The sequence below is a fragment of the Coregonus lavaretus genome (genome assembly GCF_964263955.1).
Source record: "Coregonus lavaretus genome assembly, chromosome: 6".
Lineage (NCBI taxonomy): Eukaryota > Metazoa > Chordata > Actinopteri > Salmoniformes > Salmonidae > Coregonus > Coregonus lavaretus.
In genome coordinates this window covers 37,969,022-37,995,680 of record NC_139993.1, presented here as the reverse complement: position 1 = coordinate 37,995,680, position 26,659 = coordinate 37,969,022, and the positions used below count along the sequence as shown (strand labels likewise).

Here is a 26,659-nt window from a genome sequence, read left to right as displayed (position 1 = left end):
AGGAGCAATTTAACGAAACAAATCCGGTGGGGGGCAGCAAACCTCCACCTACAAGTAAACCTTCACCGTGACAATAGAGCTCGCCAGCTTGTAGCCTAGTCCTAAAACCCGGAAATGAATTACCTCTGGTTCGTTAAACCATCCCTATGGGGAACATGAATGTGGAAAGAATACGGTTTGGGGATAAACGTCGAAAATAAGGTATGAGGTTAACACAGGCTTTGGAGACCGTGTACGCTTTGAGCTTGGTAGCCTAAATAAGTAGCCTAATTAAAACTTCAACTATAGTGAGAAACTATTTTTTATTATGGTAGTTCCTGCACTCACCGAAACTTTAAGTAAAAACGTCTGTGCTCTTCCTCATCTGGAAAAACCGGTATGGCCCCAATGTGAAATAGACCAATCAGCGTTTAGCTTGCAGTGGGCGTGTTTTGGCGACAGACACCTGCCCTGCCTCTAGTGGCACCTGCAGTACTCTACCGACAATTCAACCGAAAAGGGCAATTGTTTCCAGTCAAGAGAGGAATGTCAGATGATACTTGCGCACATAACAAAAGCTTCTCCAAATTACAGCTCGACGACCAACAAACCTCGTGGCTCTAATCTGACAGGGACTATCGATTTCTTATGTTATACATTTTTTATTTGTAAACTTCTTAAAGCCATAAATCCACCCAGGTGTTGTCAAACCACTTAACCAGGAGAGCGGTGAATCACTGTCCCGGTGCGTAAACTCTTCGTCGCGCTCGGCACTGATGGCGGCCACCAAGCGAGCTGGGCGACAGCGCAACCAGCTTCCATACTGCTACTACGAAGGATACCTGGAAAAAAGATCATTCGAAGACAAGGTATAAGGATGATGCTACTTTATGTCCCCTGTAGCTCAGTTGGTAGAACATGGCGCTTGCAACGCCAGGGTTGTGGGTTCTTTTCCCACGGGGGGCCAGTATGAAAATGTATGCACTCACTAACTAACTGTAAGTCGCTCTGGATAAGAACGTCTGCAAAAAAAAAAAAGACTAAAATGACTAGTAGTAATTAAATACACTAAGGTCAGACAGGCTTCCTGTGTCGATTAAGACACCACGAAATAATCAAACAAATATACACACTTGTAGCAGGTTTGCACAGATCCATATGGCTGTGTGCCTCCTGCCGACAAACTAAACTTCCGAATACTTCCTACCCAGTTATGCTTACATACAGGTGTTCCAGCATGCTAGATAGCTAATTAGCACAGGTGGTCACTTCTGTCTGTTTTCCGTAAACAACATGGAGATATGGACCTGTGGGAACACTAACCCTATAAAGTGTAGTAATTTAACATGTATTTTTATTTATTTATTGCTGATATGAAAGATACGTTCCTTATGTATCCAAAATCATACCATAAGTAATGCGTGTTAAAGTTCAGAACGAGCGTCCGGGGCTCTTAACAAAACACCCCTGGCCCGAAGATGCCTTCATGAATAAACGCTAAAGGTAGTTAGCCTCTGTGCGCTACTGGTAGACCAATGACTGTATAATGGCCAAAACCATCGATCACGTGACAGCTTTCGTTCCTATATGAAGACTTAATATAACATTTGAAGTTGGTTAAGATGGCATCTCATGGGCTGCTTTTACACATGCAGCCCAATTCTCATATTTTTCTTTCCACGAAATTGGTCTTTTGACCAATCACATCAGGTCCTTTTCAGAGCAGGTCTGAATGGTCAAAAGACCAATTAGTGAACAAAAGATCAGAATTGGGCTGCCTGTATAAACGAAGCCATGGAGACATAATGCCTAGTTCAAGACTACTCGGAAACTCAGAAATGTACGACTTGGAAACTAGTTGTAGAAAGATGGGGTCCGAGTTTTCCACTTGGAAAATATTATTATCAACCAATAGTACAAACAAATGTATGCACATTTTAACTCCGAGGTTCTGAGTTTCCGAGTTCTTTAACGTGGCATAACATGCCCAGTTTGAGCTACTCAGTGAGTGTAAGTCGCTCTGGATAAGAGCATCTGCTAAATGACGTAAATGTAAGTAACGTTGCAAGCTAGCTCAGTGCTGCCCCCTCTCATTGAGTATCTCAAGTTGAAGGCCGACAGGGGTACTGCAGGCTGCCATTAGCAACTCAATTATCCTCAATTTATTGTGTTCTATTTAAAAAATAATTGGTTCAAGGACATACAGTAAAAAGTTTGGACACACCTACTCATTCAAGGTTTTTTCTTTATTTTTACTATTTTCTACATTGTTGAATAATAGTGAAGACATAAACTATTAAATAACACATATGGAATCATGTAGTAACCAAAAAAGTGTTAAACAAATCAAAATATATTTTAGATTCTTCAAAGTAGCTACCCTTTGCCTTGACAGCTTTCAACACTCTTGGCATTCTCTCAACCAACTTCATGAGGAATGCTTTAACAACCGTCTTGAAGGAGTTCCCACATATGCTGAGCACTTGTTGGCTGCTTTTCCTTCACTCTGCGGTCCAACTCATCCCAAACCATCTCAATTGGGTTGAGGTTGGGTGATTGTGGAGGCCAGATCATCTGATGCAGCACTCCATCACTCTCCTTCTTGGTCAAATAGCCCTTACACAGCCTGGAAGTGTGTTTTGGGTCATTGTCCTGTAGAAAAACAAATGATAGTCCCACTAAGCGCAAACCAGATGGCATGGCATATCGCTGCAGAATGCTGTGGTAGCCATGCTGGTTAAGTGTGCCTTGAATTCTAAATAATTCAGACAGTGTCACCAGCAAAGCACCCCATACACCATCACAACTCCTCCTCCGTGCTTCATGGTGGGAACCACACATGCAGAGATCATCCGTTCACATACTCTGCGTCTCACAAAGACACGGCGGTTGGAACCAAAAATCTCAAATTTGGACTCATCAGACCAAAGGACAGATTTCCACCGGTCTAATGTCCATTGCTCATGTCTCTTGGCCCAAGCAGGTCTCTTCTTCTTATTGGTGTCCTTTAGTAGTGGTTCCTTCGCAATTCAACCATGAAGCTTAGTGGTTAAGAGCGTTGTGCCAGTAACCGAAAGGTTGCTGGTTCTAATCCCCGAGCCGACTAGGTGAAAAATCTGTCTGTGCCCTTGAGCAAGGCACTTAACCCTAATTGCCCCTGTAAGTCGCTCTGGATAAGAGCGTCTACTAAATGACAAAAAAAAAATGAAGGCCTGATACACACAGTCCCCTCTGAACAGTTGATGTTGAGATGTGTCTGTGACTTGAACTCTGTGAAGCATTTATTTGGCCTGCAATTTCTGAGGCTGGTAACTCTAATGAACTTATCCTCTGCAGCAGAGGTAACTCTGGGTCTTCCATTCCTGTGGCGGTCCTCATGAGAGGCAGTTTCATCATAGCGCTTGATGGTTTTTGCGACTGCACTTGAAGAAACTTTCAAAGTTCTGTATTGACTGACCTTCATGTCTTAAAGTAATGATCGACTGTCGTTTCTCTTTGCTTATTTGAGCTGTTCTTGCCATAATATGGACATGGTCTTTTACCAAATAGGGCTATCTTCGGTATACCCCACCTACCTTGTCACAACACAACTGATTGTCTCAAACGCATTAAGGAAATAAGGAAAGAAATTCCACAAATTAACTTTTAAGAAGGCACACCTGTTAATTGAAATGCATTCCAGGTGACTACCTCATGAAGCTGGTTGAGATAATGCCAAGAGTGTGCAAAGCTGTCATCAAGGCAAAGGCTGACTATTTGAAGAATCTCAAATATTTAACACTTTTTTGGTTACTACATGATTCCATATGTGTTATTTCATAGTTTTGATGTCATCACTATTATTCTACAATGTAAAAATAAAGAAAAACCCTTGAATGAGTTGGTGTGTCCAAACTTTTGACTGGTAGTGTACTTGGATGTGTAGTGTCAGCGTTTTGTTGCTGGCATGTCATGCCTAAGTTTGCTAATCTTGCCAATTGAAAAATCATTAAAGTAGTTGGCCATGTCTGTGGGTTTTGTGATGAATGAGCCATCTGATTCAATGAATGATGGAGCGGAGTTTGCCTTTTTGCTAAAAATTTCATTTAAGGTCCTCCAAAGCTTTTTACTATCATTCTTTATGTAATTTATCTTTGTTTCATAGTGTAGTTTCTTTTTATTCAGTTTAGTCACACGAGTTCTCAATTTGCAGTATGTTTGCCAATCGGTTGTGCAGCAAGACTTATTTGCCATCATGCGACGATAATTAAACATTATGAAGGTCATACATGCTTACAAGTCTTGCCCATTATTTTTTTAATTCTGGAGATTGTATCAATGAGCCATTGGTATGAGCACAACATTGAGGGATCAGTTGTTGTTGTAACCTGGACAGCCGCTAGTGGTCGCTATTTACCTGTCTTTTGACGGAGCCACTGTCGCAGGGGTATTCAACTCTTACCCTACGAGGTCTGGAGCCTGCTGGTTTTCTCTTCTACCTGATTATTAATTGCACACATCTGGTGTCCCAGTTCTAAATCAGTCCCTGATTAGAGGGGAACAATGAAAAAATGCAGTGGAACTGACTTCGAGGTCCAGAGTTGAGTTTGCAGGCACTATCGACTGGACGTGATATGCCCAGCCGGTAATACACTCGTCCCTTGGCGACTGGTTCGTACATAAAACATCCTCCATTCAGGCTGCAAAGGCATCTTGTCACGCCCTGACTCTGGGGACTCTTATTTGTTGAGCCAGGGTGTGATTTTCTATGATGTGATCTAGGTTTTCTAGATCTATGTTGGCCGGTGTGGTTCCCAATCAGAGGCAGCTGTCGCTCGTTGTCTCTGATTGGGGACCATACTTAGGCAGCCTATTGGCACTAGTGGGTTGTGGGATCTTGTTCCGTGTTAGGTATGTTGTTTGTGTACCTTGGACTTCACGTTTCGGTTCTTGTTTTGTCCTTGTGTTTAATAGTCAAATAAACATGTATGCATATCACGCTGCACCTTGGTCTGACCCGTTCATCAACGAACGTGACAGAAGATCCCACCAAACGAGGACCAAGCAGCGTGCCCAGGAAGAGCGAATAGCCATGTCACAGGTGGGCAAATGGTGGTCATGGGAGGAGATATTTGCGGGGAAAGGGCCATGGGCGAAGGTAGATGCCCAGGCAGGAGAGGAGAAACGGCGCCAACCGTGCCGACGACGGAGACCCGACAGGCAACCCCAATAAAACATTTTTGGGGGGGGGCACACGGGGTGGATGACGAGGCTACAGGAGGCTAAAAGGGAGAAGGAAAGTGTAGAGGCACGGCGAGAGGAGCTGGTTAGGCAGCAGAGGGAGCGGGGGTTAATAAAGGAACCCAGTCCTGCCCCTCGCACCAAGCCAGTGGTGCGCGGCGCCAGCCCGGCCCGGCCTGATCCTGCCCCTCGCACCAAGCCAGTGGTGCGCGTCGCCGGCCCGGCCTGTTCCTGCCCCTCGCACCAAGCCAGTGGTGCGCGTCGCCAGCCCGGCCCGGCCTGTTCCTGCACCTCGCACCAAGCCAGTGGTGCGCGTCGCCAGCCCGGTCCGGCCTGTTCCTGCTCCTCGCACCAAGCCAGTGGTGCGTGTGTCCAGTCCGGCACGACCCGTGCCTGTTCCACCGGTGCCTGGTTCGGCACCGGTCAGCTGCTCTACTCCGGAGCCAGAGCAATCCGCTTCACCGGGGTCCAGTCCAGCTCCGGTCAGCGGCTCCACTCCGGAGCCAGAGCAGTCCGCTCCACCGGTGCCTGATCCAGCTCCGGTCAGCTGCTCCACTCCGGAGCCAGAGCAGTCCGCTCCACCGGGGTCTAGTCCAGATCCGGTCAGCGGCTCCACTCCGGAGCCAGAGCAGTCCACTCCACAGGTGCCCAATCCAGCTCCGGTCAGCGGCTCCAGTCCGGAGCCTGAGTAGTCCGCTCCACCGGTGCCCGGTCCAGCTCCAGTCAGCGGCTCCAGTCCAGACCCAGACGTCAGCCCCTCTCCAGGTTCGGGGTCTCCCACACCAGGGTCCAGACAGGGCTTGGAGTATAGACGGAGGAAGGAGAGGGGAAGCAACGCGCCGAGGTCTAGACCAGACCAGGGGCGCAACAGGGAGGCGAAGAGTGAGAGGTCGTCACGCCATGAGCCGGATCCGCCTCCAAGGCGGAATGCCCACCCGGCCCCTACCCTGTTATGTTTATGTTGTGCGGTCGGAGTCCGCACATTTGGGGGGGGGGTACTGTCACGCCCTGGTTTTCTCTTCTACCTGATTATTAATTGCACACATCTGGTGTCCCAGTTCTAAATCAGTCCCTGATTAGAGGGGAACAATGAAAAAATGCAGTGGAACTGACTTCGAGGTCCAGAGTTGAGTTTGCAGGCACTATTGACTGGACGTGATATGCCCAGCCGGTAATACACTCGTCCCTTGGCGACTGGTTCGTACATAAAACATCCTCCATTCAGGCTGCAAAGGCATCTTGTCACGCCCTGACTCTGGGGACTCTTATTTGTTGAGCCAGGGTGTGATTTTCTATGTTTGTGATCTAGGTTTTCTAGATCTATGTTGGCCGGTGTGGTTCCCAATCAGAGGCAGCTGTCACTCGTTGTCTCTGATTGGGGACCATACTTAGGCAGCCTATTGGCACTAGTGGGTTGTGGGATCTTGTTCCGTGTTAGGTATGTTGTTTGTGTACCTTGGAGTTTCGTTTCTTGTTTTGTCATTGTGTTTAATATTCAAATAAACATGTATGCATATCACGCTGCGCCTTGGTCCTTCTCGTTCATGAACGAGTGTGACACATCTGTTTCCTCATTTAACTCAATTTAATGGGTGACCGAACTTTAAAAAACGGGGAAAATATGTGTACTTTCTTAATAAAACACAATTTTCCGCCACTATGCTAGAGTGCCTAATGCTACATCCGGATGTTGCGCACCGTCTTCAGCCAGGGGTAAACAGACTGCTTCAACCACTCTACCATGGTGCTGGAAAATGGTTGTAGTTAGACAGTAGGCCTATGCATATTTCCGCCTTTTTTTGTCCGAGCCGCCATTAAATCGAATTATGGTGAAAACCGATGCCTTTGCAGCCTGAACGGAGGATGTTTTTTGTACTTGCTGGTCGCGGGGGGTTAGGAGTGCAAGCCTTCTTACGTTGGGGAGCCAAAGACCAGACAACATATACTTTGGCGAACCTTGGGGCTATTGTGGTTGACTGTGCAAGAAGGGCTGTTCCAGATGAGTGATTAACTCACTAATGTGTGGAATGAGCCTGTGCCACTACTTGAGCAACCTGGAAACTCCCGGGAATTTCCTGTAAGATTTCTTATCGTCATGGTACAACACAAAAGCCAACATGTCAAGAGATGTCGGGCAATTCCACGGTAACGAAATTGCACTGATACTCAGATTTTTCACTTAAAATGTATGCCAAACAAAAACCTTTGATTTAAAAGTTTAACAAACCATACAACTCTATGCTAGTGATGGGGGGGGGGGGGGGAATAAATACAGTTGAAGTCGGAAGTTTACATACACTTAGGTTGGAGTCATTAAAACTCGTTTTTCAACCACTCCACAAATTTCTTGTTAACAAACTATAGTTTTGGCATGTCGGTTAGGACATCTACTTTGTGCATGACACAAGTAATTGTTTACAGACAGATTATTTCACTTATAATTCATTGTATCACAATTCCAGTGGGTCAGAAGTTTACATACACTAAGTTGACTGTGCCTTTAAACAGCTTGGAAAATTCCTGAAAATGATGGCATGGCTTTAGAAGCTTCTGATAGGCTAATTGACATAATTTGAGTCAATTGGAGGTGTACCTGTGGATGTATTTCAAGGCCTACCTTCAAACTCAGTGCCTCTTTGCTTGTCATCATGGGAAAATCAAAAGAAATCAGCCAAGACCTCAGAAAAACATGTGTAGACCTCCACAAGTCTGGTTCATCCTTGGGAGCAATTTCCAAATGCCTGAAGGTACCACGTTCATCTGTACAAACAATAGTACGCAAGTATAAACACCATGGGACCACGCAGCCATCATACCGCTCAGGAAGGAGACGCGTTCTGTCTCCTAGAGATGAACGTACTTTGGTGCGAAAAGTGAAAATCAATCCCAGAAAAACAGCAAAGGGCCTTGTTGGAGGAAACAGGTACACAAATATCTATATCCACAGTAAACGAGTCCTATATCGACATAACCTGAAAGGCCGCTCAGCAAGGAAGAAGCCACTGCTCCAAAACTGCCATAAAAAATCCAGACTAAGGTTTGCAACTTCACATGGGGACAAAGATTTTACTTTTTTGAGAAATGTCCTCTGGTCTGATGAAACAAAAATAGAGAACTGTTTGGCCATAATGACCATCGTTATGTTTGGAGGAAAAAGCGGGAGGCTTGCAAGCCGAAGAACACCATCCCAACTGTGATGCACGGGGGTGGCAGCATCATGCTGTGGGGGCGCTTTGCTGCAGGAGGGACTGGTGCACTTCACAAAATAGATGGCATCATGAGGAAGGAAAATTACGTGGATATATTGAAGCAACATCTCAAGACATCAGTCAAGAAGTTAAAGCTTGGTCGCAAATGGATCTTCCAAATGGACAATGACCCCAAGCATACTTCCAAAGTTGTGGCAAAATGGCTTAAGGACAACAAAGTCAAGGTATTGGAGTGGCCATCACAAAGCCCTGACCTCAATTCTATAGAAAATGTGTGGGCAGAACTGAAAAAGCGTGTGGGAGCAAGGAGGCCTACAAACCTGACTCAGTTACACCAGCTCTGTCAGGAGGAATGGGCCAAAATTCACCCAACTTATTGTGGGAAGCTTGTGGAAGGCTACCCGAAACGTTTGACCCAAGTTAAACAATTTAAAGGCAATGCTACCAAATACTAATTGAGTGTATGTCAACTTCTGACCCACTGGGAATGTGATGAAAGAAATAAAAGCTGAAATAAAGCGTTCTCTCTACTATTATTCTGACATTTCACATTCTTAAAATAAAGTGGTGATCCTAACAGGGAATTGTTACTAGGATTAAATGTCAGGAATTGTGAAAAACTGAGTTTAAATGTATTTGGCTAAGGTGTATGTAAACTTATGACTTAAACTGTAGTTACATATCAAAATATTATTTGTGAAATTGTATCGTTTTGACAATATCGCAATATTATTTTTGCGCTAGTTGGCTGTACCGTCACCAAAACTCCAATATTTTAGCATCATAGCTTGTTCTCCATCTTCTTTTCGGAAGCCAATTTGTTTTCAGGCCTTTTTATTTCCATGACTGATCAAAACGAGTTTTCTCATGGCTCTCTCTTGTCCCACTGCAGCAGATATATGGTGAGCAACATGTTTAGAACATCAAATCGCAATAAATTCACTGTATCAAATCGCAATACATGAGAATCGGCATCTAAGTATTGTGATATCGTATCGTGAGGTCCCTGGCAATTCCCAGCCCTACTCTGCACAAGGACTACTTTTAACAGTTGACACGAAACAATATCCCTGTGAGCCAAATGGCTGAACATTTCATATGCTATATGGAACAATTAAAGTTGGGTTGTCTTGTGATGTCTGGATTCCCCTGAAGGACAGTAGTCTTTGCACCAACAATTAATCCCCTTCTTTCTTACTTTTTTAAGCCATATTCACCAGGCCACAGTTGAGACATTGTCTTACTGTTTGCGATGGTCACAATATTCCTGGCTAATTGGATAACTAACGCAGAAAATGTCTGCATGCCGGCTCTAGTATGTGTACTATGGGTGGAGCATACATTATAAATGGTTTCTGGTAAATGTGTAGGGTGTTTCTTTTGGACTTTGATTGTTCTCGCTGAAGGAGCCAAGGGATGACAGAGACAGAACTGGTTAGACTACTGAATGTCACAAGGCATTAAGATTAGAGCAGGCTGGTGTGACAGATTAGATGAATGACAAATCTTTATTATTGTCTTATTTGCTGTATTGTCCTATTTGAGCGTAGGGATGGGCTTCAGACATGACTGGACAGTGTTGGGGCGCTAATAAAGGTATCGCGTGATGGTATTTGGTTGTTTTCCTAATCTGTCATTCAGCGTGTTCTGTTATTTACCGCCAGAGTCGTTCCATGTCATTTCAGCAAGCCATGATACCCACCATCTCAGATTGTTATGACATTGTTTCTGTGGTTAGAAACAGGTAAGATTGGCATTCCTGAAACATTATTTTATTGTATCTCTGAGAAATTAAGCTAATTGATTGCACCCAAATGGGCCCTTTTAATTAATAGGATTCAGATAATATTCAATAAATATAGTACCCGACATCCGATTTGGACCAAACTTTTTCCTACCAATGAGTAAGATATGAGGAATCCCCCCAAAATTGTCAAAAGCCACCCACGGTGTGGTCATCTTCACAATTCAAGCCAGTCCTGTCACAAAGGTGAGCTTGATGGGAACTAGACTCGGTCAGTCAGTTCAACAGGATTTACATGAATTACACTGGGAGAACAATTCTCAACAATAATATAATGTGCCACTGTGTAGACTGGTGACTCAAATGACAACTCATTACATGCGACTATACTGACATGAACTATAGATGGTGAATTCCAGCTTATCTCATGCAGTATTCTTGTAAATTGGCCTCTTTATGTCTTTATGGTGTCATGCAATGTATGATAGCCATTGTCTTGTGTATCTTCCACCATCTCTGTCTGTCTGTCTGAATAGGCATCTCGGAGACTATGGACATGCTTGTGTGGGAACACTCTTTTCTTCTTCAACAACACCAACGACAGCGATGTGAGTTAACTGGAAGTAATGGGCTAGAGAAGGGGACATTAGATAGAGGAAAGATCAGTGGTTGGTCTATTGGGGTGGTGGGCACTCCCATTTATCAATGTATACTCGTTTGTGTGTGTTTTCAACAGTATGTGGAGAAACTGGAGCTCCGTGACCTCATCTCCGTGACGGATGACTGCAGTCGGGACAGAAACCTGGAGGCAGCCAGACTCATCCTGCGCATGGAGGATGGGGAGATCAAAATCACTGTAAGGACATGGCTGACTATTTTCCTTTTTGTTTTGCATTACTATTGTTTTATCAATGGTTTAATGGGTTCTCTCCCTCCCTCTACAGGCCCCAAGTCTAGAAGCTCGAGAACTATGGAAAGGTTTCATCTACTCTGTATTTGAGGTTAGTGAAACATGATACAGCTAATTCACTATCATACCACATATGGCTCAGTAGGCTAGTTTTCCTGGTAATACCTGGTCAGTAAACTGAGAATAATTCATTTTATCTCTGGGTTCAAGCACTGCTTATCAAAAAAACACAAAGGGACTTTCTCCAGTCTTGGAAGGGATTATAATAACATCTAATCACAAATAGAATATTTTTATTTGTTTTTTTGTAATTTTACCCCCCTTTTTCTCCCCAATTCCGTGATATCCAATTGCGATCTTGTCTCATCGCTGCAACTCCCCAATGGGCTCGGGAGAGGCGAAGGTCGAGTCATGCGTCCTCCAAAACATGACCCGCCATTTGATGAAATAGCATTGGCAACAATGGCATAATGGCACACAGCTTAGTCAATATTGCCTCAAACATTTCCAGTGTTTCATGGCCTTTGGTCTAAATGATGGTAAATACTCCTTGTGTCTCTCCCTCCAGCTGTCAGTGCCCAGCTCACTCAACCTGCTGCCAGGCCAGATCCACATGATGAGAGAGACGGTAGAGACCGAGAGGGAGAGACGGAAGACCCTGTCCCCTACCCCTGCTTCAGCATCCAGCTCCAACCTTTACCTCAGCCTCGTAGGGGACATGCCTGCGTGAGTGCCCTATATATACAGTCATGGCCAAAATTGTTGGCACCCCTGAAATTTTTCCAGAAAATGAAGTATTTCTCACAGAAAAGTATTGAAATTACACATGTTTTGCTATGCACATGTTTATTTCCTTTGTGTGTATTGGAATAACACAAAAAAAACAGGAAAAAAGCAAATTTGACATAATTTCACACAAAACTCAAAAAATGGGCCGGACAAAATGATTGGCACCCTTAACTTATTATTTAGTTGCACACCCTTTGGAAAAAATAACTGAAATCAGTCGCTTCCTATAACCATCAATAAGCTTCTTACACCTCTCACCCGGAATTTTGGACCACTCTTCTTTTGCAAACTGCTCCAGGTCTCTCATATTGGATGGGTGCCTTTTCCCAACAGCAATTTTAAGATCTCTCCACAGGTGTTCAATGGGATTAAGATCTGGACTCATTGCTGGCCACTTCAGAACTCTCCAGCGCTTTGTTGCCATCCATTTCTGGGTGCTTTTTGAAGTATGTTTGGGGTCATTGTCCTGCTGGAAGACCCATGATCTCGGACGCAAACCCAGCTTTCTGACACTGGGCCCTACATTGCGACCCAAAATCCTTTGGTAATCCTCAGATTTCATGATGCCTTGCACACAGTCAAGGCACCCAGTGCCAGAGGCAGCAAAACAACCCCAAAACATCTTTGAACCTCCACCATATTTGACTGTAGGTACTGTGTTCTTTTCTTTGAAGGCTTCATTACATTTTCGGTAAACAGTAGAACGATGTGCTTTACCAAAAAGCTCTATCTTGGTCTCATCTGTCCATAAGACGTTCTCCCAGAAGGAATTTGGCTTACTCATGTACATTTTGGCAAACTGTAGTCTTGCTTTTTTATGTCTCTGTGTCAGCAGTGGGGTCCTCCTGGGTCTCCTGCCATAGCGTTTCATTTCATTCAAATTTCGACGTATAGTTCGCGCTGACACTGATGCACCCTGAGCCTGCAGGACAGCTTGAATTTCTTTGGAACTTGTTTGGGGCTGCTTATCCACCATCCGGACTATCCTGCGTTGCAACCTTTCATCAATTTTTCTCTTCCGTCCACGTCCAGGGAGATTAGCTACAGTGCCATGGGTTGCAAACTTCTTGATCATGTTGCGCACTGTGGACAAAGGAACATCTAGATCTCTGGAGATGGACTTGTAACCTTGAGATTGTTGATATTTTTCCACAATTTTGGTTCTCAAGTCCTCAGACAGTTCTCTTTTCCTCTTTCTGTTCTCCATGCTTAGTGTGGCACACACAGAAACACAATGCAAAGACTGAGTCAACTTCTCTCCTTTTTATCTGCTTTCAGGTGTGATTTTTAGATTGCCCACACCTGTTACTTGCCCCAGGTGAGTTTAAAGGAGCATCACATGCTTGGAACAAACTTATTTATCCACAATTTTGAAAGGGTGCCAATAACTTTGTCCGGCCCATTTTTTTAGTTTTGTGTGAAATTATGTCAAATTTGCTTTTTTCCTGTTTTTTTTTGTGTTATTCCAATACACACAAAGGAAATAAACATGTGCATAGCAAAACATGTGTAATTTCAATACTTTTCTGTGAGAAATACTTCATTTTCTGGAAAAATTTCAGGGGTGCCAACAATTTTGGCCATGACTGTACATTATAAGACTAGGGGACAAAGGTGTTGATAGTCGGAGGTTTACACTGGGCTCTTTACTGGTGTCTGGCTAGCTCTGTTTGCCCAATTTTGTACTACTGTTCAGATGTGCTATATGTGGATGTTCTGTGTGCAGGTGTTACCAGCCCGTGTCTCGTACTGAGGCAGAGATGACGTTGGAGAGACACTCTGATTGTGGGAACCTGCTACTACGGCCCGGCAGGGACGGCGCCTCATTGGCTGTCACCACTCGACAGGACCTCAATGGGTACGCTTCCCCATTCCTACAGTACAATCAAAGAAAATACATGTCACATGATCATTTGATTAATAGTCTATGAAAGCAACATGCATGCTGAATCAAGTGAAGGAAAGCCCATACTTATTTGTTCATGTGACAGATTATTGCTTATAATCAATTAATGTGCCGCTCATTGATACTATCGCTCTCTTCTGTCAGGTCTGTGTTCAGACACTATCGCGTGACAAGGAAACATGACGGAGGATACACAATCGATGTAGAGACTCCAGTGAGTGTTTCCTGCTTCCTCATTCCCGAATACACCTGCTTGTCCACTGCCACACACAACACTTTAAACACAATACTTTAATGAGTTTTTATTTGTCTAATAGAACATAAAATAATCAATTTATAAAAAGTTATTTTCTTTATGGCAAATAACTATTTCTCACTTTTCCTCATTCTAAATGTATGAATGGGAATTCTTGTCTTGACTCTAGAGAGGCATTGAACCTCAGGTTAACCCAATGTGAGGGAGTGATAAGGAAGACATTGATGAAATATTCCACATGTAGTCACAGGACAATAAACCATAAGATTCTTTGCCTGCCCTTGTTTTCTCCTGAAAAACAGACAAATCTATTACCTTTATTGGTGCTTTTTGATGTTATGACCTGGATAAGGCCTTAGTTTTAGCCAATCTCTGAGCACTTTACTCTGATTGCTGGCACAGAGTGCATGCTAAATGTTTCTCTAAATGGGCCATATTGACAGAGTTGTCAGCTGTTTCACTGTATTTACAGTATGAGGTGGTGTATGCAGAATGTTAATGATGATGGTTCTGCCTGTAGATCTCCTGTGCCACACTGCATGATGTCATCAACTGTCTGGTGGACAGGACTAATGGAACTCTGACACCCTTCATTATGGAAGGACCCTATGAAGAGAGCATCAGTAAGACAGAGCACACACCACTTACTACTGCTCTCTTTCATTCGCTCCATCTTACGTTCTGTCTCTTTTACATTCTTCCTCATTTTCTCTCTCTCTCTCTCTCTCTCTCTCTCTCTCTCTCGCTCTCAGTTTTCCCTCTCGCTCTCAGTTTTCCCTCTCATTCTCAGTTTTCCCTCTCATTCTCAGTTTTCCCTCTCATTCTCAGTTTTCCCTCTCATTCTCAGTTTTCCCTCTGGGTTTCTGTTCCTTGTCCATCATGAACTAAATATAGCTCTGGCTTATCAGTCATGTTGGTCATACCATTCATGCCCTCTGTCTCCGCAGCATTTGTTCAGGCAAATGAGGAGAATGGAGAGAAGAGTCTGCAGTGTGTCCCCAGTACTCCCATCCCCCGTGTGCCAGTCCCTGCTCTACCTCCCAAACCAGGTATACATACATCCTTTACTGGGACCTCCTTGACCCTGTTAACAAACACACACGCACTCACACGTTAACAATGTCACCAAATGCACTTAACCACTTATAGCTCTCATTCAAATTAGGAATTAGAGATAGTTGCCTTTAACACACATTTTTTGACAAGTAGACAAGACAGGTAGTCCATTTGCGTCATGTTAGACGCAATCTGACGTAAGACAATGGGAAAGGATCTTATCCTAGATCTACTTGGCAACTTCTATCTCAAGCTTCAAATTATGAATGTTTTGCCTTATTAATGAACAGCTTCAATGAGTTGTTATGCTAAAGAGGAGATAAAAGGGAATATTGTGTTTTAATCCCAGGTCCAAGAGAGCGTGTACCAACTCCAGAGTCTGAGTCAGATAGAGGAGAGAGTCTTTACCTCAATGACACCCGTGAGTACTATCCTCTGTCCCCCTCCCCTCTGTCTTCAAACACACTTCAAGTATGATTTAATTCCTCACCCTCGGTTGCTATTCTTGTCTGTGTTCTTTTCCAGAGAAAGAAAAGGAAGAAGACACTACTGTGCAGCCTACTCACCCCTCTCAGACCCCTCCCACACGCATTCGTCTGCCAGGTGAGTCCCACTATCTTAAAACTACTGGTACCGTACTACTCTAACAAGTTAACTAAAACTAAAATAGGAAAAAACGATTTAGTAAACTGCAGTGGTGGAAAAAGTAACCAATTGTCATACTTGAGTAAAAGTAAAGATTCCTTAATAGAAAATGACTCAAGTGAAAGTCACCCAGTAAAATTCTACTTGAGTAAAAGTATTTGGTTTTAAATATACTTAAGTATCAAAAGTAAATGTAATTGCTAAAATATACTTAAGTATAATTTCAAATTCCTTATATTAAGCAAGCCAGACAGCACCATTTTCTTGAATTTTTTAATGTATGGATAGCCAGGGGCACTCTCCAACACTCAATTACATGAGGCTTATTTGATTAAATAGAGTAGTGTTTAGGTTGTTACAAATATTCTGATATGAGAGCCCTGCTATAGGCCTATAACACATAAATGGGACTAGCCTCCCACGCATAGGCTACTTTCTGTCCCTAACACTGAAACTAAATATAAAAATTAAATAATGAAAACTAACTGAAACTAAACTGAATTTCAAAAAAACTAATATAAAATCACTACTATAATACCTTGCCTCAGCCATTAACAAACTGAAAGATATTTCATGAACTATGTACTTGAAACGTATAGAGGAGCAACATTTTGAAACATATTGTTTTATGTTTCAGTGATGATGCCCCGTCAGACCCCCCATTTGCCCCATCAGACATCTCTGTCAAGTGAAGTGCCGCTCAGCTCTGGTGAGCAGCCTGTTGTCTTGACTTCTGCTTTCTTGCAAAGATAATTTTTGTTCACAACAGATTGTTTTCGTGGTCTTGGTAGATACAGTGCATGCGGAAAGTATTCAGACCCCTTGACTTTTTCCAAATGTTATTACGTTACAGCCTTATTCTACACATAAATACCCCAGAATAACAAAGCGAAAACAGGTTGTTATAAATGTTTGCAAACGTATTAAAAATAAAAAACATATCTTTATTTACATAAGTATTCAGACCCTTTGCCATGAGACTCGAAATTGAGTTCGGGTGCATCCTGTTTCTATTGATCATTCTTGATATTTCTACAACTTGATTGGAGTCCACCTGTGGTCAATTCGATTGATTGGACATGATTTGGAAAGGCACACACCTGTCTATATAAGGTCCCACAGTTGACAGTTCATGTCAGGTCAAAAACCAAGCCATGAGGTCAAAGGAATTGTCCGTAGAGCTCCGAGACAGGATTGTGTCAAGGCACAGATCTGGGGAAGGGTACCAAAATATTTCTGCAGCATTGAAGGTCACCAAGAACACAGTGGCCTTTTATCATTCTTAAATGGAAGAAGTTTGGAACCACCAAGACTCTTCCTAGAGCTGGCCACCCGGCCAAACTGAGCAATCTGGGGAGAATGGCCTTGGTCAGGGAGGTGACCAAGAACCCGATGGTCACTCTGAGACAGCTCCAGAGTTCCTCTGTGGAGATGGCATATGTAAAAACGCACATGACAGCCCGCTTGGAGTTTGCCAAAAGGCACTTAAAGACTCTCAGACCATGAGAAACAAGATTCTCTGGCCTGATGAAACCAAGATTGAACTCTTTGGCCTGAATGCCAAGCGTCACGTCTGGAGGAAACCTGGCACCATCCCTACGGTGAAGCATGGCGGTGGCAGCATCCTGCTGTGGGGATGTTTTTCAGCGGCAGGGACTGGGAGACTAGTCAGGGTCGAGGGAAAGATGAAAGGAGCAAAGTACAGAGAGCTCCTTGATGAAAACCTCCTCCAAAGCGCCCAGGACCTTAGACTAGGGTGAAGGTTCACCTTCCAACAGGACAACGACCCTAAGCACACAGACAAGCAACGCAGGAGTGGCTTCGGGACAAGTCTCTGAATGTCCTTGAGTGGCCCAGCCAGAGCCCGGACCTGAACCCGATCCAACATCTCTGGAGAAACCTGAAATTAGCTGTGCAACAACACTCTCCATCCAACCTGACAGAGCTTGAGAGGATCTGCAGAGAAGAATGGGAGAAACTCCCTAAATACAGGTGTGCCAAGCTTGTAGCGTCATAGCCAAGAAGACTCGAGGCTGTAATTGCTGCCAAAGGTGCTTCAACAAAGTACTGAGTAAAGGGTCTGAATACTTATGTAAATTTGATATTTCAGTTTTTTATTTTAAATAAATTGGCAAAAATTTCAAAAAACCTCTTTTTGCTTTGTTACTATGGGTTATTGTGTGTAGATTGAGGGGGGGGGGGGGGACACTTTACTCCATTTTAGAATGAGGCTGTAACGTAACAAAATGTGGAAAAAGTCAAGGGGTCTAAATACTTTCCGAATGCACTGTACATCATTTTATAAGGCAGTCGACATGCAAAAAAAAACGTGTCATGGCACCTTGTTGTTTTTAGTCTTGCGTGTATCTTTTTTAGGCTATCCACTGAATCTTCCCTTTGGGAATCAATCAGTCAATGAAACTGTTCTCCCTTGTGTTGTAGGACCTGAGAGGAAGGCCCTGATGCCACCACTGGTGCCCTCTGTTCGTACACCTCATACCTTCCGCTCCACCTCTACAGATACCCCTGACACCAGGTTGAGAAGCATCACTGTGACTTCTGTCACACCAGACACTGTGGCTCAGAGTAGGTCAACCATTTTGATCTTTTCTTTTTACTATCTTTTCATTTAGAAGAGTTCCATCCATCTAGAATATGATTTTGAGAGGTAATAGCTCAGGGAACTTGTTACAAATGTATTGTTGAAATGCAAATAAAACCATTCCAAAGTTAAATCCTTAAATGCTGTTTTTTTTTACTCTCTTGTGTTCCTTTCAGCCATCTCTGAGGAGCTCAAGTTGAAGTTGGAGAAGAGGCGGGCGCAATATCAATAACCTCTCCTGGCAGCTTAGTCAACCAGCAAGTGGGAAAAACCTGCTACAACAATGGCATCACAACAAAATGGGGACACTCCCTCAACATTCTACTACTACTGCCCTAACATGTCACTTTCTATGGTAGACAGACAGACATGGACCGTGTTTCCCTCTGTCAGACTCAGCCTCTCTGGGCTACTCTGGCCGCCTCCTCCCTTGGGCTGGGTGCCTGATCTCGCCCTGCTCCTTCTCAGCTGGCTGTGTCAGCTCAGACTCGAAGATGAATGCCTTATCGATTCCTCCTTCCTGTATCGCTTCATCTAACCCAGACACTAGCAAATTAACGCACTGTAAATCGCCATGTAAATGTCACATTATTCTCACCACAGTTGTTTGTATATTTGCATATTTATTGAAAAAGTACAATATGCCTACAGTATCAAATATTTGTCTAAACCTGTCAGTGTTTTTCTGTCTTCTATATTTATACTGAGATCACTATATATTTGTCTCTCAATTCTACAACAGACTTTTGTCAGAAAGGCAATGAAGCCAATGTGTTATTGTCTCTGGCTGTATCCTGAATGAAATCAAAGGAATCACAGGGATCCTGTCTCTATTCTTGTGAGAACAAAATTGATCTGATATCTTTCAAAATGTAGTAGTCTTGACACCTGAAATGTACTTCTGGTCCTCAATGTACAGACTGAGAGGAACACAGGGCTGTCTTACTGCTTTATTAACAGTGTATGACAGACACATACATACTGTAGTGGAAAAATGTAAGGAACATATTTACATGTCAAATATCTTTACCCATGAAGTAAAGTAAAAACTATTCTCCAGTGGAAGCTTTAAAGCATTGCAGGTTATATTCACACGATGCATACCATCAACGTAGACTGTATTTAAAATAATAGCATCCCAGCACTGAGTTTAGACATCAGGTGACATGAATAAGGACTGGTGTTAACATTGGTAAACACTTGCTGCAACATCATCTCGGAATGTTTATTTCTTATCCAGGTAGTCCCCACCCAGCTCATAAAATGGCTTCTCTTCTCACTTCAGGTGGTGATTAAACGGTCACAAGTCAGGGGGACACTCGTTACAGTAAAATACAATATTCAGACCCTCCGACCCATACAAACACTTCCCCAAGATCCAATCAGCAGTACTGTATTTCCAGCTCTGTCTCACCTGGTCCACACAGCTGCTGGCAATGTAGAATTCAATACATTCTTCCTTATGTAGCAATAAACTAGTGTTTATATAGTGACTATAAGCAGGTCGTTGTGCTACAAAGTTATTTGGGTTATACAGGCAAATGAGGTGGTTCTGTACTGAGAAGCAACTAGCAAAATTAGAGGCAGAGGATTCCAAACATTCAGTATGTATTAATGACTACTGTACTACTACCACGTTATATGGACTATTTGTTTTTAGTTGCATTGGGGTCTTTGTCTGTTGCATTGAAATATTAACATATAATATTGTGCCTAGCTCCTAATATATTGGTAACTGGGTTATCTTCATTTGGCCTTTGTTGAATTATGGATATGAATGAAATGACTTTATGATTCAGTTCTGCATAAGTGTGTATACTGATGGGGGCACCTCTCTGGAAGGCACAGGGTGTAGTGAGCTGATTGGGATCAGGCAGAGTAGGACCCATCGCCCCAGCCAGGTATGGTGTGTATGGGGGCGTTTGGGTGAGCAGCTAACACCACACAACCTGAATGGGGTAAAGTTCTGCTGCAGCGGTTGGTTCTGGCTGGGGCCCAGGTGGGTCTAGGTGAGGCTGGCGTTGGAGCTGCTGGTACCACTGTTCTTCCTCTGGCCGCTCTGCACCGCACTGGGCACCTGCAGACCCGTCTGCACTGAGAAACTCCCATTCCACACCTGCAGGGGGAGACAGAGCACATGCTTAACTCACAGGCAGGAGTTATCAAAGATACCGGTAGTGGTTTCATAACTTTTTGATCTGTGAGCCACCCAAAAATCGATGTTTCTCACCGAGAAGGCTGGTATGACAGGCTGCGTGAACTTGGTTCGAAAGGTGTGCATCAGTGTCTTGGTTCTGGCGTTGTAGAAAGACAGTGCACCTGGATGGAGAGAAAGGTAATGTGACAAAGGCAGCTTGAAATTTGATACAGCGGCATAGCTAAGGAACACTGAGTGGAAAGGGAAAGGGGGATATCTAGTCAGTTGTACAACTGAATGCATTCAACTGAAATGTGTCTTCCAGACTAGATGCAGACTGCAGACAGGCACCAGTGAAATGAACATGTTCATTTGACTACATTACCCAACCCATTCCTGGTCCAATCCTTAATCCAGACCAATTTAATGAAGTCCAGATAACAACATGCTGTATGTCAGTCTGAGTTAAGTGGTGCTAACTGGATGGAGGAAACTGCTACAAAGGGAACAGGAGATCCATCTCACCCTCCTCGTAGTTGCAATAGACCCCTATGCGGTCCGGGATAGGACAGTCCAGGGTGCGGGCCTTGTTGTTGTGCTTGGCTGTGAGGCTCTGCTGCAGCCAGTTGTTCAGGTGGATGCACCATGAGGCATTGCTCTTCCCCAGCTGGTCAAAGCGGCCCAGGTTCCGCAGGGCCAAGCCCACAGCGAACGCCTTGCTCTCCTTATCGAAACGCACCTCCCAGTACTGCTGGCCTGCGTCGATAAAAGTGTCTCCCAGTACAGTGTAGGACTCAGCCGTGAATCGGTCTCTGCCGACCCGAGCAGACGGCACTCTCTTAGGTGAATTCATGGCCGTCCTAGGAGAGGAGGCCACCAACGTTGAACATCAACTTTCATTCTATACACTGTTAAGAGTACACAAAGGATTTGGCATAAAGTGTTTCTGACCTGGCAGGTGAGTGCATGGGAGATTGGTTGGTTCTGTTCTTGTCCTTGCGGATGTCCTGGACAACCTTCCCCCCACAGCTGTCCCACTCCACACTGAGGTCCTCCACCTTCAGGTTCTGATGGGCCGAGCCTGCATCCAGCTTGAACAGGAAAGCTGAAAGGAGAGGTGGAGAGAGGGTTTGCTGACTCATTCTTATCATGACATCATTAGGCCATTAAGGACAATAAGCTACATACATTCTCCCGGTGGAGGACTATGTCCAGTTCCGGTCACTCACCATGTGTCTCCAGTGTTACAAGCTCAGAGAACTCTCCTGCCACAGCCTTGTTACATGCCTTCACACGAAATGTCATGTAGCGTGTGTCGAAGCGAAGCCCTGAAAATACATAATAATAATAATGAATTTGATGGCTACTTGACAATTACATTTGGTAGATTAGAGTCAACGTATTACTCCTAGGCTACTGCATCCAAAGACAGGCCTTTTTTCATACTACACTCCTCTCACTACAGTGAGCTCCAAAAGTATTGGGACAGTGACACATTTGTTGTTGTTTTGGCTCTGTACTCCAGCACATTGGACTTTAAATGATACAAACTGTCAGCTTTAATTTGAGGGTATTTTCATCCATATCGGGTGAACCGTTTAGAAATTACAGCACTTTTTGTACAAATTCACTTATATATGTATTCAAGTAGTCAAAAGTGTAGTATTTGGTCCCATATTCCTGGCAAGCAATGATTACATCAAGCTTGTGACTCTACAAACTTGTTGGATGCATTTGCTGTTTGTTTTGGTTGTGTTTCTGATTATTTTGTGCCCAATAGAAATTAATGGTAAATAATGTATTGTATCATTTCGGGCTCACTTTTATTGTAAATAAGAATATAATATGTTTCTAAACACTTCTACATTAATATGGATGGTACCATGATTATGGACAGTCCTGAATGAAATTTTGAATAATGATGAGTGAGAAAGTTACAGACGTACAAAAATCATGTAATTTCTAAACGGTACACCCAATATGGATGAAAATACCCTCACATTAAAGCTGATAGTCCGCAGTTTAACCTCATAGTAATTGTATCATTTAAAATCCAAAATACTGGTGTACAGAGCCAAAACAACAACAAAATTGTCACTGTCCCAATACTTTCGGAGCTAACTATAGTTTCATGTCCACACCCCGGCTCAACCCTAACCCTCAACCCTAACCCTAGCTTCATGTTCACACCCTGGCTCAAACCTAATCCTAGCCATAACCCTATTTCTAACGTTAATCCTAGTTTCATGTCCACATCCCGGTTCAACCCTAACCCTAACGCTAGTTTCTTGTCCACAACCCGGCTCAACCCTAACCATAACTCTAACCCTAACTCGTACTTCTCTTCTCGAGTCAACTCTTACCTGTAAGGGTGTACTCGGTCTCGCGGATGCCCTCCACTACCATCCATGGGTAGTCCTCTCGGGCGCGTGGCGGCCCCTCGTGGTTGGTGTGGCGGTGTTCCAGGTCATAGTGGTCTATCTTGCTGTCGGGCTCAGGCAGAGCCCACTGTACCGTCACTGTGTTGTCACACACCTGGCACTCTGACACCAGAATCTCTGGGGTCGCAGGCACTGGGGAAGATAGAGAGATTGAGATTAGCCTTATTGTCCTACTCATTTGTCACTACTAGCCACAAGCAAAATACAAAATCATTGTACACGGACAAGGCAGCAGTATTGTATTTTTTTTAAAATCACAATTCACATTAACTATAAAGTTCAGTTCTTAAAGAAAAACCAATAGAGACATGACAGTTCACAGACTGACCTGGGAGGAACTTGATGGCCTGCAGCATCTCCCTCTCTTGGGTGAAGTCCACCATCATGTGACTCATGGTGTCAGTGGCTTTGGCTTTCAGCGACAAACGGAAGGCTGGGGCCATTGTCACACTGCTCTCCCACAAACAAAAACACACAGTGAGACATCCCTCATTATTCAACCCACTGAAGGACTGACGGGACACATTAGTTAGTGAATGTTGTACTGTAGTACTACTGTAACTAATCACTAAACAGAGCTATAATACCATACTAACTACTCTTCTACTGTACCACACAAAAACATTCATGAATCATGAACTGACATACACAAAACATACAAGCTAAACTGACACTGCCAGAGAGGGGATAGACTGGAGCATGTGCCATGAGGGACTGACACATGTTTGAGACAGAGAGGGCAGGTGAGGTGAGAGAGAAAAGGCTGAGATGAAATGCCAGAGTGGTGAAGAAAGAGCGTGCTACAGCGTGATTGTATCTAATCTAGATTTTGTTGGAAAGCATGTGGGTGAGCAGATGGTTAGGGAGTTAAGAAGATACTCTGAGAAATGGGCAGCAATCTACTATACCTATCCTTAATGTCTTTGGCCGCCTGGAGAGAAGCAGAGAGGGAAAGCAAAAGGAAATGAAGGAGAGGGGAGAAACGGACAAACAGAGAACTGAGTTGCAGCCACATCCTTACAATAAAAACATTACATCTGTGTTAATAAGTACACACATCACAACGAACCACATCAGATCAACATACTATACTATACTGCTTTACAATAAAGGTAAATAAAGATAAGAAACAGGTAGTAACTGTGTTAAAACAACAGTCATGCCACTAAAACCATTATGAACCATTATGGATATCCTCAAGCTAAATACCAATGCCATCATGGCATCATTGCATAAAATATGTAAATGAAAGTTAGGTTGTAGAAGATTTTGCCAGCCGTTACCTGAGTGAAGTCGTCTGCTTCCGAGGAGCAGAGAGTCTGATTGGCTACCTCCAAAAGCTCCTCTGAGCTCTCCAAGGCTTTGGAGCACGCACTCAGCTGACTCTGAGAGAGAGAGCATGATATATTTAATCACAGTCCAGACAATGTTTCCTTTCAATATAATGAAGGTCTTCTATGCTCTACTGTGTCATTGAAGTTTCTTTCCATCAGAGGAAAAGTTCATAAGAAAAGTTATTTGAGTTGAATAGCCATGAATCACTTTCTTTTTCATTATTATTTTCAATTAACCTACTGGAAGCTGTACAATATATCCGTTTGGCTACCCACTCACAAAATCAAGCACAGAGGGATGTAGTGTAGTGATGTCATTACAAAGCTGCCCCTGCCGTGGCTTTGTCTGACTGACTGACTGACTGACTGACTGACTGACACTCAGAGGCTAAGAGATAAAACAGGATTATACACAGACACAATAATCCTCTAGGAATACTAACGTTGTGAACCCCAACACACACAGCCTTTCATGGCAACATTTCTTTCATAGCAACACTGAATCAGTCTGCACAAAAAGTTCACCCGATTGTGCCCCTGAGAATGAGTCATGCTACACTGATCATGAGCTGATCTTATGATCGGATAGCCTGGGGAAGTCATCAAAATATTGTTCCAATGTTGAATGTTAATGACTGAAATCTTGGAAGCTCAAGAAAATGCAAAGCAAAGGCATGTAAAACCCTTATCCAGTAAATGGCCAATAAAGGTGAACTGACCTGTAGCTCATAGGTGCGGCTGGCCCTCTCCTGTTTGATCCTGGTGACCATACTGTCCTTCATATCGTCCAGTACTGAGTGGAGGGAGCTGAACTCTGTCTCCAGGTCCTCCTGGACACGACTGGAGTTACCCTGCAGGGGTCAATAGGGAAGGAATCAGTTCACTGATAGATACCATGTACATCCAGCCAGTCCATCTGACTAGTATACCATGCCATGCCAAATTCATAATACCATGTGTGTATTGTCTATATGTGTTGTGCACATATCCTACTGTCAGACTGTAATCTTAATGTTAGAACAGCCAGATGTTGTGTACAATACCTCCAGGTTCTCCAGGCTCTGTTTCAGACAGCAAATGAAGTTTGTAATCTCCTCATTCTTCAGGGCCAGGGTTGTGGTAATCTTATGAAGCGATTCCTTAACAACATACAAAAGGTTATTAAGCCTACAAATATATTATAGAGAACATTGTTACATATCACATTGGACATTGGACCAAGTTCTCAATACGTAGAATATAATATTTCCTTGAGATGCCTTGCTTCAAGATAACACATCAGTAGTGACTCCTAACAATACTAGCGTACATTTAAAGAAGTAAGGATGAATCATAAATGGTCAGTAGGCTACTTAGTCCCCTGAATCTCTTCCCAGTAATTTTCCCTTCTGTGTAAACTGTGACAAGGGCGAACATCTTGCTACATAACCATAAGGATACGCATCCATATAATGTAATAATGCGTCTCCTCTCCAGTGGTTAGGTTTAACCCATCATCATACACTATGCACCCTATCTCTGCAGCAGCCAATCTGAATTCATTATGATACTGCATTAAAAAGATCCAGGCAAATTATGTGAGACATTTCCACAGTCCAGTCCCACGCCCGTCAGGTTCATAGAATCATACACTCCCAACCCAATAAGCATTTAATATGCTCCTTCATGCGAGAGGCTATGCGCCAGGCCCCAATCATAGGGATAACGGGACACTCTCTACACTTATTGCAACCTCGGTCTCAGCAAATCGATAAAAACTAAAAACAGACAGCTGTTAATGTGTCTTGGACTGGTATGCATTTACAAGTTAAATCAATAAAGACTATTCTGAGACCTAGCCAGGCGCAGTTTTTCTCGCGCACGAATTGGAGTCTTCTTGGCGAAATTTGATGCTCATGAGCATCGAATGGTTGAGGTACTGCAAACCTTGATGTCGACGCGCCTCCGCGAAATACGGATGGTGTTTTAAATCAATTAAAATATGTAACCATTCAAGGTTGTATTGAAGGACGGAATACAATCCAATGATAGAAAACAGCAACAAAGTTCCCGTCCTTCGCGCTACTCGCCTTTCTTTGTACGCCCTGAGACCGCAGCAAACACAAAACACCTGTTCCGCCACTTCCATCCTACCTTCTGATCACCCATCTTGCTAGACCAAGGAACCGGTACCGGTGTATCAGTAATTATAAAGGCTATTCTTCGCCGTCCCCTCTTTTTGGTTTATTTGCAGCACACACTACTGGGCTGGTACTGATGCTGCTGGAGTGCATTGCATCTTTCGTCCAACGCCTAGGGCCGTAGTGTGTATTGCGCAGATGCAGTAGAGGGGAACTCTGGGTATTGTAGCTTTTATGTGAAACACTGTTTCCAGTCTGTTTCTGGGTGTGTAGGCTATGCGTTTTCCTTTGAAAATGAAAAGCAACTACAG

General features: G+C 43.6%; 2 protein-coding genes across 2 annotated transcripts; one reads left to right on the top strand and one right to left on the bottom strand.

Moving 5' to 3' along the window:
• Positions 1-121: 121 nt before the first annotated feature.
• Positions 122-19,529, top strand: LOC311131457 (signal-transducing adaptor protein 1-like). Its single transcript, XM_084164470.1, has 14 exons — positions 122-848; positions 10,689-10,760; positions 10,889-11,008; positions 11,097-11,153; positions 11,631-11,788; positions 13,578-13,709; positions 13,902-13,971; positions 14,534-14,636; positions 14,961-15,062; positions 15,419-15,490; positions 15,595-15,672; positions 16,352-16,423; positions 18,157-18,300; positions 18,493-19,529. The coding sequence occupies exons 1-14, from the start codon at positions 756-758 to the stop codon at positions 18,546-18,548; spliced, it is 1,329 nt and encodes a 442-aa protein (XP_084020596.1). The 5' UTR covers positions 122-755; the 3' UTR covers positions 18,549-19,529.
• Positions 19,254-26,376, bottom strand: LOC311131037 (fibronectin type III and SPRY domain-containing protein 1; the record flags this gene model as incomplete). Its single annotated transcript, XM_084163861.1, has 12 exons — positions 19,254-20,432; positions 20,547-20,635; positions 20,979-21,313; positions 21,405-21,558; positions 21,683-21,781; positions 22,817-23,026; positions 23,223-23,344; positions 23,803-23,825; positions 24,178-24,279; positions 24,948-25,079; positions 25,272-25,367; positions 26,362-26,376. The coding sequence occupies 12 exons, from the start codon at positions 26,374-26,376 to the stop codon at positions 20,322-20,324; spliced, it is 1,488 nt and encodes a 495-aa protein (XP_084019987.1). The 3' UTR covers positions 19,254-20,321.
• Between the last annotated feature and the right edge of the window lie 283 nt (positions 26,377-26,659).